The sequence below is a fragment of the Pantherophis guttatus genome, chromosome 4 (assembly GCF_059756535.1).
Source record: "Pantherophis guttatus breed Tessera chromosome 4, ASM5975653v1, whole genome shotgun sequence".
NCBI lineage: Eukaryota > Metazoa > Chordata > Lepidosauria > Squamata > Colubridae > Pantherophis > Pantherophis guttatus.
Window position 1 is genome coordinate 59,976,741 of NC_142066.1, and position 14,120 is coordinate 59,990,860.

The following is a 14,120-nucleotide window of genomic DNA, read 5'->3' on the forward strand; positions in this document are numbered from 1 at the left end:
AACTATATAAATGTTTAAATACATATATACCTACATAAACTTATGTATGTTGTTCTAAATTTAGGCTATAAATGTATCTTTTTAGCTTTGAAATTAGGGAATTGTAGTTTATTTAACAGTTCAAAATACTGCCAGAACTGCCTATGTTATGAATTAAAATTTCTGAAGACTTCTGGTATATATTTTCATTGCTCTATAAACAAAGAATGATAAATGTTTCTTTTTTTTTTAACACAAAAGCTCAATTATTAAATATAAAATCACAGTTTCCATCCTACCTTGTAAAACATGTCTCCCTCCTCCATCAATTTGCTCAACAGGATGACCATGATGTCTGGTTTGGAAGTGGCCATTGCCCATGTTGCTGGACCTGTAGTGTACAGGATGCATGATGGGTAAAAAACTCATACAATGCAAAAGGTGGCAGTGGAGGAAAGCTAAAATGAGAAAACATCCTGGGCAGATAATTTCTGATGGAGAGAACAACTTGTTACAGTCAATTCAAGAAGCAACTTTGTCCCAGCAAAAAAGTTGGGTTTGTAGATGTAAGTGACTAAAATATATACTTTGCAATATTATAATTATATTAATTTTAGAACAAGTCATAAATACTTGAGTCATTTTTGAAGAGAGAATATTCACTTAGTGGCATTACCAAGAAAACATTAAAAAAAAATGAGTAAGAGTAAGTCTAATATTAACTAGAATTAAAACTAATATCTATATCATTGTATATAAATTAACTGATGTGCAATGCAAAATTTGATAGATATATATCTGAAATTTTCTGTGTCAATATTTGTGTCACCATGTGAAAATCTTTTAAAACTTCAGTGTTTCAGGAAAAAAAATTCAATTCAAACTAAGTTATTATCTGTAAAATGCATTATCCTGATGCAGTTCAAAAGTCCAGTTTTATATTGGTCTTCAAAAACAAAAACAATAAACAAACAAATCATTTTAGAATGAGTATTTCTCTCAATAAATTATCAGCTTCTGACATTCTTATCATCATAGAAAAGCATTTCAGAAGGCTCAATGAAAACAAATTTGCAGTGTTTTACATATTTTGCAGCATTTTTAAGTGAATTTAGTCTTGCATTCAAGTTATTCTCTGCAGCAGTAAGAAAAGAAAATTATTTGAAGGTAAGAAAAATTAAAAGTGGGGAATGGAACACAGGCAGGCAAAACTGTAGAAGAGAAAAGGCAGAGCTGTTAGACCACCAAGTTTGATGATGACAGCAGTGAAATATACCTCTTGGACGACTTGGTAGTGTCTGACAGCCTTTGGGGGATGTGGGGGATGGCGGGGAAGATAGGAGGAAAACACAAAGTTGTGGGAGAGGGAGAAAAAATGGATGAAGGTGAATTTTAAAAAAAGGAAAAAGCAGCAGTGAGAGGCAGGCAGCAAAGCAGCAGCAAATTTTGTGATGCAAGAATTAAGAGACAAAGGCATATGCAGATAATGCTCAAATCTAAAAACATCTACAGAGTAGGGTAGGCAGCATACCAGCATAACACAGCTGTTTAATTTTTCATTTTTAGACAAGGACTTTTCTTTAGTTTGTAAGAGCTAAATAATGAATTCACTACTGCAATTCTCACATATGGAAATGCTGAGCATCTGCATATTGTAACTGGCTATGCCTATATCACGGGAGTATACTGTGTTTTCATATTCAAGAAAGGTATGAAAGATAGGTTATTCCCTTTGTGTCCTTCCTACCTATCTTGGCTCCTTTCTTCAAGAGAGTAACTACAACAGAAGTATTGCGGCAGCCCACTGCCCTATCGAGGGGGCGCATCCCACTGTAATCCACATGCTCAATCATGGCACCATGATCCACCAGGAACTGAACCTATAAACAAACAAATAACTGAGTCAGCATCATCCAGAAACAATAAATGTTCTTATGTGATTAAGCTGAGGTTTCAGATTCATAGAATGCTGGTTATCTTCTTTAAAGTCTTACATGATATAAGGCCAGATTTTGAACTGCTTATTGGTAGCTGTTAGGATGGATGTGCTCCTGATCTTATCAGGAGCACATCCATTAATAAAACATTAATGCCTTGCAGAATCCAAAAAACATGCCTTCTTTGTAATGGTGCCTGCCTGGTGAAACACTTTCCCTAGATCAGATGGCCCTGATCTTGTTGACTTTCTGGAAAGCTGAAAAACCTGGCTTTCCCCACAGACATTAAGGCTAGGTTGTTAGTGGTGCATCACATAGAGGTCACTGTATGTATGGTTGAGGATAAAATGTGAGGTGCCTTGACTTTTGTATTTATTAGATTTCTTTGTATATATGTTGTTTTTATAATTTGTAAGCTATATTTCTATATATAGGTTTAACTATATCACTAAGATTGATGTCTCTTTTGATATCAATTGGAGGAATATGACAAGCTGGACTAGTTTGTCAGACGGGCCAACCTGTTGCGCAAAAATCCCAAATGGCGCAGAAAGCTGGAGTTTACAGCATATTTGAAGTATTGTAGGAGTCATCAAGGCTTATTGCTGACAATGTAACTTCATGCTCGTTCCTGTTTTTTAGCCCTCCAATCCAATGTTGAAGTTAACATTTAAAAGGCATATAAGTTGTTCAATACTGACTATTTACAGTTGCAAGAAAAAGTATGTGAACCCCTTGGGATTACGTGGAGTTTTGCATGAATTGGTCATAAAATGTGCTCTGAACTTCATCTAAATCACAACAATAGAAAAACACAGTCTGCTTAAAATAATGCTACACAAACATTAGATGTTGCCATGGTTTAATTGAACATAACATGTAAACATTCACAGTGCAGAGAGGAAAAAGTATGTGAAACTTTGGACTTAATAACTGGTTGACCCTCCTTTGGCAGCAATAACCTCAACCAAACGTTTCCTGTAGTTGCAGATCAGACCTGCACAACGATCTGGAGTAATTTTGGACCACTCCTCTTCACAAAACTGTTTCAGTGTAGCAATATTTTTGGGATGTCTGGTGTGAATCCCTCTCTTAAGGTCATGCCACAGCATTTCAATTGGGTTGAGGTCAGGACTCTGACTGGGCTACTCCAGAAGGCGTATTCTGTGCTGTTGAAGCCATTGTTTTGTTGAATTACTTGTATGCTTTGGATCATTGTCCTGTTGCATCACCCATCCTCTGCGGAGCTTCAGTTGGTGGACAGATGGTCGAACGTTTTCCTGCAAAATGTCTTGATAAACTCTGGAATTCATTTTCCCATCAATGACAACAATCCGTCCAGGCCCTGAGGAAGCAAAGCAGCCCCAAACCATGATGCTCCCTCCACCATGTTTTACAGTGGGGATGAGGTTTTGATGTTGGTGTGCTGTGCCTTTTTGTCTCCACACATAGTGTTGTGTGTTCTTCCCAAACAACTCAATTTTGGTTTCATCTTTCCACAGTATATTTTGCCAGTAGTGCTGTGGAACATCCAGGTGCTCTTTTGCAAACTTCAAACGTGCTGTAATATTTTTTTTGGGCAGCAATGGCTTCCTCCGTGGTGTCCTCCCATGTACTCCATTCTTGTTTAATGTTTTCCTTATTGTAGATGTGTCAACAAAAATGTTAGCATGTGCCAGAGATTTCTGTAGGTCTTTAGCTGACACTCTAGGATTCTTCTTTACCTCATGAAGCATTCTGCACTGTGCTCTTGCAGTCATTTTTACAGGACGACCACACCTAGGGAGAGTAGCAACAGTGCTAAACTTTCTCCATCTGTAGACAGTCTGTCTTACCATGGACACATGAACATCAAGGCTTTTGGAGATACTTTTGTAACCCTTTCCAGCTTCATGCAAGTCAACGATTCTTGATCGTAGGTCTTCTGAGAGCTCTTTTCTGCGAGGCATGGTTCACATCAGACAGTGCTTCTTGAAACCAGTAAACCCAAAACAGGTGTGTGTTTTTAAAGGGCAGGACAGCTGTCAGCAACACATCCAATATCATCACACTGATTGGAGTCAAGGTTGGCTCACTCCTGGTTCTAATTAGCTCTTGGAGAAATCATTAGGCTAGGGGCTCACATATTTTTTCCTCCCTGCACTGTGAATGTTTACATGTTCAATTAAACCATGGCAACTTCTAATGTTTGTGTAGTATTATTTTAAGCAGACTGTGTTTTTCTATTGTTGTGACTTAGATGAAGTTCAGAGCACATTTTATGACCAATTCATGCAAAACTCCACGTAATCCCAAGGGGTTCACATACTTTTTCTTGCAACTGTATGTGGTCTGAGAAGACAGTTAGTAATCCAATTAACTCTACATATTAAATTAAATATGAAAGATTGACAAAGGTGTCATAGGTTTCAATTCCCCTTTACATTTTATAAGATGCAACTGAAAATACTGGATTACATAGTCCATTTTTTCCATGGTATGAACTATGGAATGAAGAATGGGGCATGCCATTTACTTGCTAGTTTCAGTTTATTCTACTGCAAACTGAGATTATTTGAAGGAAAGTAGAGAGGTACCAATATTATGTCTGTGTCTGTATGTCATATGAATCAGTGGCTGTGATAAAGAAATGCAATGAATTATTATCTCTTATAGAATAAATAAACAAACAAGCAATAAAAATAATCATAACTTACCACCTCTGCATCTCCATAAAAAGCTGCTAAATCCAATGGAGTACGCCCATTTTTGTCAGCGTGATCTGTAGCAGCTCCACTTTCTACCAAAGCTCGCACTACCGAAAGATGGCCTTTTAGGCAAGCCCAGCTAAGAGCAGTTAGTCCTTCTTTGTCCATTAAAGAAATTGAGGAGCCTGGAGGAAAAAAGCAAAGCTACTTAAGTGCTTGCACAAGGTAAAATGATACATATACCTCATTCTTGTAGCAATCTTTCATAAAGGTTTGGTCTTATAATAATTTAGGAATGTATGCATCTCTTTTACAAGACGTACTGCTTATATTAGCTTGATAGATACTGTAGAGAAAAAATGTTACCAAATAGCTTGCTGGAGTAGCTTGTAGAATATTTTATGGTCAGAAAATGGCTCCACAATTATTTTTACTGTATGTTAGAACAAAATTCTTGTAATATTCTTCTGAATTTTTGCTCATTCCTTAATTGCTCATTCCTTAAGAATGAGACAAAGTTATTTATTGATTAGTTCTCCGATCTAATCTTAAATTCTCCAGAAGCATCTCAGTTAAATCATTCTTGCATTAAAACAAGAAACAAAATGGCCCTAGTGGATAAAAGAGAAGAATATAACCATTTAACAAAACATAGAGATCAAGAGATCAAAAATGAGATCTAAAACATATTGCCACACAAATGATAATCCCCACCCCCCAGATAAGAGTGTCAACTGGGTAACTCAGAAATAGGGAAGGCTTTAGCAGCCAGAGTTGCATAGCCCATTATGGTTCACCAGTCCTTCCCTGCATCCCAAATCTTGCCATCATATAATACTGGGGTGGGTTCTAAATTTTTTTACTACCGGTTCTGTGGGCATGGCTTATTTTGTGGGCATGGCTTGATGGTCATGTGACAATTCTTTAAGATTTAGCAGAGATACAGGCTTTTAACTACTTGCAGAGCTGTACCGGTCTACCCATTTATTTTTGGAGCGTCCTGGTCTACCCATTTATTCTTGGAGCATCCTGGTCTACCCATTTGTTCTTGGAGCGTCCTGGTCTACCCATTTGTTTTTCGAGCGTCCTGGTCTACCCACTTGTTTTTGGAGGCACTGGTCTACCACCACACTGCCTTTTAACACTGATCAGCGATAGGGCGGCCCTTTGAAGCCCCGCGGCAAGAGTTTAAACTGTTTTTTTCTTTCTAGCCCTCAGCTGGGACTCGGGAGGCAGAGAACAGATTGGGGGCAGGGCCAAATAAAAGATAAGAATAACGTGGGTGCGGCGGGAGGGCCCAGCTCCCGAACAAAGAGAACCAGTTAGGTGACGTTATATCGTCACCGCTACCGGCTCGGCCGAACCGGGCTGAACTGGGAAGAACCCACCACTAATATAATATCATCTTGTTCCCCACAGGAAAATGTTGATGTATGTATAATTGCATATTTGTTTAGCCTACTTATCAGACTACCAGGGCAGAGCAGAAATCTGAGATCCAGTTCATCTATTGACTTCCTTGTTGCCCAAAAGAATCTCTGCCCAGGTTGCTTAATCAGTTACCCAGTGTGTGTGGAAATGCCCCTTTTGCTGGCATTGATGACTTCAACCTTCACGCTTTAGAGAGTGGGTTGGGAAGAGTTAAAGATTTTATGGACAACATAATTATGGACAACATTATAACTAGCCCTGTGCCATGATTTTATAATTTCCCAATCCTGGTAAAAATAGTTTATTCCATTTATAGGGTCCCTTAATTCAAATGACTCAAGGCTGATGAGATTGACTGTTGCTAATGATCTTTGTGAGGTAAACTGACAGATTACAAAGGTCGATCTCAGGTGCCTTATGAATTCAGATCAATTCTGGAAATGCCTGGTGAGAGTCTCGGTGATTTACAGTATACATAATTGTATTTTCTAAACAACCTGAGGTTATGGGAAATTGTTTTTGAGTGCCTTCCCTCTGTATACCACTGAATGGCTACTTTGCTTATTGCAGACTTTAGACAGATGAAACAAAAACACCTGGAATGCTGGTTTGGAAACACGAGAAGTGAAAATGGGGAAAATTCAAATCTGAGCCTACACCATGGCAATAAAACAGATTTGGAATATGTTTCCTCTCTTATTGCATCAATGAAGTGCTGTTCAATGGTCTTGTTCAAGCTAGCAAGCACCCCCTCTGAGCAGAGATCATGTGTAACTTCTGTTGGCAGAATTCTTTGCTGATAAAAGTAAATCAAATTCACCAGTCTTTTGACAGCTATCCCATTGCGAACCAATACTAAAGGTAAGTAGAACCCACCCCTGGTGTGTATGTATATAGGAGGGCTGGTTCAAGGTGATTATCAATGCTTTGCTTTAGGTAATGTAAAGGTTCCCCTTGCACATATGTGCTAGTCGTTCCCAACTCTAGGGGGCGGTGCTCATCTCCATTTCAAAGCCGAAGAGCCAGCACTGTCCAAAGATGTCTCTGTGGTCATGTGGCCGGCATGATTAAATGCCAAAGGGGCACAAAACGCTGTTACCTTCCCACCAAAGGTGGTCCCTATTTTTCTACTTGTATTTTTTTAGGTGCTTTCGAACTGCTAGGTTGGCAGAAGCTGGGACAAGTAACGGGAGCTCACCCGTTACTAGAGATTTGAACTGCTGAACTGCTGACCTTTAGATCAACAAGCTCAGCATCTTAGCCACTGAGCCACTGCTTTGCTTTAGGAAGGGACATTTCCTACAGATTTAAAAGAGGTCTTCCCAGAATTCAACTACTCTTGGAAATTATTGCTGTCTCTTTTGTAGACAAGAAACAGATATCATATGTGCCTAAAACTACTTTTTATTAAGAATGGCTATAGTCCCAGAAAGTTGCAAGTTAGAATGTGCTTCTCTTTCTCCTTTTATAATCTTTGAATGAATTCAGGGTGTTTTGTCTAAGATATTTTCATACAGTTTCCCCTCATCTAGGCTTAAATAATTTTTATTTCCTTGTCGCCTGCTTTATTCTCTGCAGTTATTCAGACTATGCTCACTGGTTAGCTACAGAGCATACTAGAAGAAATGGATTATCTTTTCAATCAAAATTCAAGCATGGGCATAGGGCTGGGGACCGTGCTGGTTGTTGCCTTTGCCTTGGCATCCATTTATTTGTCCATTTACTGCCATCTCCATAAATTACTATCATCCTGTCCTGAGCAAAAAAAATCAAGCCAAGCATCTATTTTCTATATGAGTGGGACTGGACATTATTTGGGAGAATTCCATGCTTGTCATGGAATCTTGGACTACTCCTAAGAGAATGGCTGGTATATGTCCCCTAGGCACTTATCAGTTAAATCACTCAAACATCAAGGATTTGGGGAAATAAGTAAACTAGAATGTGGTGGTGGGGACAGCATACATGATCTCCCCATCTTCCTGTGGTTACCAATCTCTCTTTCAACATTATTCCTTCCTCTGCCTGGTACACTTAAAATCCTCTTATTTATTCCCTATCAAACTTTTCCTTAATTGTCAGATACCTCAGAAAAATACTGCAAACAATTAGAAACTAGTAGCCTGGGTCTAAACTCATCCTTAATTATACCATACTAAGCCCTACATTTTCTATATCAGAACTTGCAAAACAAACATACTCCAGGTCCACTCTCTGAAATAATATCACTTATTATTGTGTGCCTCCTATATCATGGGACCTGACGTATAGAACAGCCTCCCCTCTGAGACCTGGAAATCTGGTTGGGCTTCTGAAAGACTTTAAAGATATAGGCTTTTTTTCCTCAAGGGGACATGATGTTAGTGTGATCTTGCATTTTTATTTTGTTTTTATTCTGTTAGCAGTTCCGTGAGGTGCTTCAGCTATTTTTAAATTTGATATTATCTTACAGCTATTTGATAGGGTGGCTTTTTTGGGGGGGGGTAAACTTCCCACAATTACCTGATTAAGATGGGCACCATATAGATTAAGAGAAACAGAGATGGATAGAGCGATCTTTATCCCACAGAAGATTAATACAATATAACAAAGAGTGTTTTTAGATCCTTTCTTGTAAAATCTAAGACTGGAAAACCACAGTGGCTCCCGACTTTAAATACAAATTATTACTGATAAACTAACCTCCTGGATAACAATATTCAGCCACGGTGATCTACATTTGGAGTAGTATGTGATCACAAAAATAAAATTCTACATAGATGCAGTGGGTGGATGGGGTTTTGTGAAACACGTAAATATGTGTTGTAAATTAAAATAAATCATTGAAAAGTTGTTTTAAAAAATATCCAAAATATTTCCAAAACATAAAACCATTGGCTGAAAACAAGGCAGTTCCCAACTGCAATGAAAATCTTTTGACCTTGAAATAAACTCTTCTGGCCTCAGTTGATCATATCTCTATTTTATTGTACATGAATGATGTCATACAGAATCAAAGAATGAACAAAATTTTTTATAAAAATGGGAAGATTTGCATTCTGGAAGATTTGGTCTTAATCTTACATTTTTTCAACACTAACCTTGTCCCAATAAGAACTCCACAGTGCCCAAATGCCCCTCTGAAGCTGCCATCATTAGAGGAGTCCGACCTTGTTTATCTGCCATATTAACATCTGCACCATGGGTGAGCAAGAGATCGACAATCTGAAAACACATAAAGAATACACTGGGTACAAACCATCTACATAAATATCATGTCAGAAGTATCATGGATTCTTCTGCTAAGAATGACAATCTTTTAATGGCTGTTGGCTGCAATTAACTTTTTTCTGGAGGGGGTGGAAGAATCCACAGGCAGGGCAATGTAACAAAAAAAAAAAAACAACCTATGGGATATATCCCATCTCATTCTTGCATGATACCTTATGTCTCTGTGACTCAAAAATACATTAAATGCTTCTTAATTGAAACACAGAAAGACTAAACAATTCAAAATAAATTTCAAGATGGCAGTTACTAGGAGCTACCAGAATCTACAGCCCAGAGTCCTAATTGTAGAAGGATGTATTCTAACTAGTTAAGTTCAGGACAATTTTTTGTGGGGGCTATTCCTAGCGGGTGAGTCCAGAGGTTTGTAAATATTTAAATGCTTTTGTAATTACTGTGGTTTATTGCTGATTAGAGAGTCCTATGAGAGATCTTCAGGTTTAATTTAAATATCTTTTCATTGGCTGGATTCTCTTGAATCCCCCTCCCCAATCCTTCTCCACTGAAATTCCTTTGTTTAGATTTATGACTCTTCTACATTTCAGAAGACAGCTTATCATACTGACTAACTTTCTATATTGACTTTGGCAGGTTTTTTTTCCTGCTTACCATCTTTGTTTTATTAATATTTAGAATTGCAACTTTTAATTACAAGAACAGGTTTTCTTACTATTTAATAAGCTTATTAGCTTGTTTTAACTTATCACAGAACTATTATTTTTATTTGTAAAGTGAACTGTTGAAAAAGAGTCAAGTTAGCATAGTAAAGACTTAATAGTATCATTCTTTTTTTGAGAAATTTAAAATTAATATTGTTTTGATGTATTTTTTCCTGAATGTAATTGTACATTCAAAAACTTTATTAATTTGATAATATACTGTATATTTCTGACCCTTACTATTTTGTATGCTTTGATGTAATATATATTTGCCAACTTGTTTTATTATTTTTTCAACTATAAAAGAGTTCCAACATAGAAAATATTTTGAATGGCTATCAAATGTAATATTGTGTGTGAATTAATTGTTTGATATTTGTTAAAAGAAATATTGAGTGCTTGTTTATGGTTATTTTTCTTCTCATACAGTAGTAGTTGGCTATTATATATTTTGTTTTAAATATCTCTGAATTTTATGTTGCTTTAATATTGCCTACTTTTAACATTTTCAATTTTGTTTTAATTTAATAAATAGAAATTCTGAGCATAGAATAAAGTATTATTTTTCCAAAATGAGTATGAATAATAAGGAAGAATCAAAGATGGAAGAAATACAGCTTGATTCGTCTGTACTTTTCTTTCATTGCAAAGAATTTCTGCTTCTATAACACAATTGTGTACTTTTTACATAAGACAAATAGTGACCATCAATCAGTTGCTATTAAATTCTGCAGGCACTCAGACTGCACATCAAATTGATACATGTGATTTATATTATCTGGAGCAGCGGTCCCCAGCCTTTGTAGTTTGGTGGCCTAACTGGGAGAGAGAGGGGAATTGGGCCGTGTGTCAGGCCAGTTTTCACACATGCGCAGCTCAACTTGCACAGGTTGAGCTGCGTGCTTTACACACTGGCTCACTGCTTGCACAAGTTGAATTGTGTGCCAGTCCACCACTCACATGGTCCGGTTGAAAATAGACCACGGCTTGGTAGTAGACCGCAGCCCAGAGGTTGGGGGACACCTGATCTAGAGGTCCACCAGGATAAAATGTGCCAGACTGGATGTGAGGGCTTTGACTAAATATATGAAATATCAAATCCAGATTCTGGTAAACACAGTGACTTCACCTTCCAAAGATATCATATCTGTACTTACAGCCTATGGAAAGCAAAACGTAGGATTAAGAAAATTCTTAACTGAAAAGGCATCCCCAGAAGGTCCCAGATAAAGAGCCCTCACTGGTTTGACTTAACTAAGAAAAAGAATAGCTATGTGTTTAGCAGGGAACAATCTATTAAATGATTATTACATTACCATACTTTCATTTAGATAAGAATACAACAAAACTATCAGGTGTTAAGAAGTTTCACTATTTGTCTTCTCTCTGGTAAACAAAGAATTAGCCTTTCTCTGGCACTCAGTCACAGGAACTTTGCGGGAATGTAGGTTCTCCTTGGACATTCCTACACCTTCCTACATGTGGAAGGAATATTTCAGCCAATTATTCACTGACCCAAGTTGTACTGGATTAGAGGAACCCCAAAATGATTTACCACTCCTTGAGAAGATCTTGTACCCACCTTTGTTATTTAAATGTCACATTGACTGGTGGGCTATCTTACTTGTAGGTTTATTTACTCATATAAATAATTCCTGCCAAATCCCAGATGGTTGGGAATTTTCTATTGTAGTCATCATTTATAAAAAGGGTGATAAGGGTGATCCTTCAAATTATAGACTAATTAATCTAACTGACATCATAGCCAAATATCTTTTATACTAGTTTGAGGCTGGTAATTGAAAAGAACTTGCTACCCAAAGAGCAAATTAGATTTGGGCCTGGTCACTCCATTATTGATAACAGCTTCATTTTAATGTCATCTAGTAGAAAAATATACAGGAAACCAACTGTTTACTACTTTTACAGACTTTATCACAATATTTTATTTAATAAACAATGACTTGCTTTGGAAGAACTCCAGCCTCCTCTCTTTAATCAAGGCTTTACACTGAAACTTATCCCTAAGGCTATACACAGAATCAACAGTTTATCAGTTTATTAACAGAAAATTAATAACAATAAAGAAGTCACATAAGGATGTATACTTTTTGTTTAATCTTTATGTTAATATTTCAAAGTCCCTTCATTCAACCAATATGTATGTGCCTTAAGACGGGGTCACCAACCTTTCGGACCTCAGGGACCACTAAATTCATAATTTTAAATCCCATGGACTACTAATATGATCTGCCTAATGACCGTGTGGGCGTGGCTAGGTGGTCATGTGACTGGGTGGGTGTGGCCAACTCGATGTCACTCATGTCAAGGGGCGCCTCGCCAACCTCTACTCGCCCTTCCCCTGCAAGCCACTCCTCACCTCCCACCCGGGCTCTGGGTGGGGTCCCAAAAGGAAGCAGTTGTTGGAGTTAAGCAACTACCATGAAAAAGTGTTGGCAAAACAGCTGGCTCAGTTCAAATTGGATCTGACCGAGAAGGAGGCTCAGCAGAAGCATGTCATTGAGGACGAGCATAGGCTTTCCAAGCAGAGGGAAGACCTGTGGGAATGCAAGGCCAGGTACCGGTGCCTGGAGGCTCAGTGGGCTGAAATGGTCAGCCAGTGCCAGACATGATGTAGTTTCACTGGAACAAAGCCTTCTGGCTCTTCGCCACCAGTGGCACTTCCCTCCAGCCTTCGCCCAAAGTCCCACACCAGGAGGCTGAAGCAGACTCCAAGTTGGAATTTCTGCCCCCTCTGCCCCACACTAAAAGACCCCGAAGGGGAGACTCTCTGCAGCAACACAAATGTTCATTGCATGTATCCAGTCCAGGGGCCGTAGTTTGAGGACCCATGATTTAATTCAATATAAAAAATGCAAATAATTTTTCTGCGGACCACCAAAATTTTCTCATGGACCACCAATGGTCCACGTACCACCAGTTGGTGACCGCTGCCTTAAGATATGTAAACATTCTGCTTTATGTAGATGATATGGTATTTATATCTTATATCCAGGTAGGGATGAGAATACAATATGTGAAAAACTAAAATAGTTGTTTTCAGGTAAAGGTGGACTAGGTGTAATTAGGGCCTAGATAGGGAATGTATACAAGTCAAATTCTACTTATACTTAGGACTGGGTTTCACAGAAATAGGTTCCCGGTTGCCTCATTTTAAGAAGAATTTTTAAGGGTTACAGCGTGTGCCAATGCCATAAGATAATTCACCAACCATAGTTGTGTGGGTTTTCTACTTCCAATCATAAATATATATAACACCAAAATAATCCCAATGATCATATATAGTGTAGAACTGTGAGGATATATAAATGCTGACTTACTGAAATAAACTGTTGTTGTTCAGTTGTGTAGTCGTATCCAACTCTTTTTGACCCCATGGATCAGGTTCTAGGATAACTCGGCATGGCCAGCTTAGTGCAGCCAGCTCACCATTGCCAAATCACTTCTGCTAGCTGACCGCTACCAAGTCATTGCAGGGCAACTCAACATTGTAGGGACAACTCACCATGGGCAGCCAGAGTGAGAGCCAGGAGGTGAGCACAGAGTGATAGTGATGGCCAGAGACTTCCCAGTGGAGGGAGAGCCAGCTGGTTGGGTGGGCGAGCAGGTGGGCAGAATGCAGAGCAGCAGTGGCAATGGCTGGGAGCTTCCCTCTTTTCACACATGCCACTGCTGCCAAACCAAACTCTGCATATCCAAAGTGGTTGATATTTCTCCTTAATCTTAATTCCTGCTTGTGATTCATCCAGCCTGAAATTTCAAATGATGTATTTTGCATATTTGTTAAATAAGCAGGATTACAATATGCTCCTTGTCATGCTCCTTTCCCTATTTTGAACTAATCAGTTATTCCATGTCTGGTTCTAAATGTTGCTTCTTGACTTGCATACAGGTTTCTCAGGAGAAAGATAAGGTGGTCTATTATTCCTATCCCTTTATGAACTTGCGACAGTTTGTTGTGATCTACACAATCAAAGGCTTTAGTGTAGGCAATGACGCAGACGTTTTTCTGCAACTCCTTTGCTGTCTCCACAATCCAATTCTAGTTCCTCTGTCTCTTCGAAACACAGTTTATACTTCTGGTAGTTCTTGGTTCACATACTGCTGAAGTCTAGCTTGTAGGATTTTGACCATGACCT

General features: G+C 38.3%; 1 protein-coding gene across 8 annotated transcripts in view; it reads right to left on the reverse strand.

Annotated features, from left to right (window-relative positions):
• Window positions 1–14,120, reverse strand: part of TANC2 (tetratricopeptide repeat, ankyrin repeat and coiled-coil containing 2) — a 376,797-nt gene that overhangs the window by 25,810 nt on the left and 336,867 nt on the right. For all 8 annotated transcript variants that reach the window (XM_034416164.3, XM_034416167.3, XM_034416168.3 and 5 more), the window contains 4 exons: window positions 9,115–9,238; window positions 4,613–4,788; window positions 1,727–1,859; window positions 279–370 (listed from right to left, as the gene is read on the reverse strand). In XM_034416164.3, coding sequence (XP_034272055.1) covers window positions 279–370; window positions 1,727–1,859; window positions 4,613–4,788; window positions 9,115–9,238 — 525 coding nt within the window. The remainder of the gene's footprint in view (window positions 1–278; window positions 371–1,726; window positions 1,860–4,612; window positions 4,789–9,114; window positions 9,239–14,120) is intronic.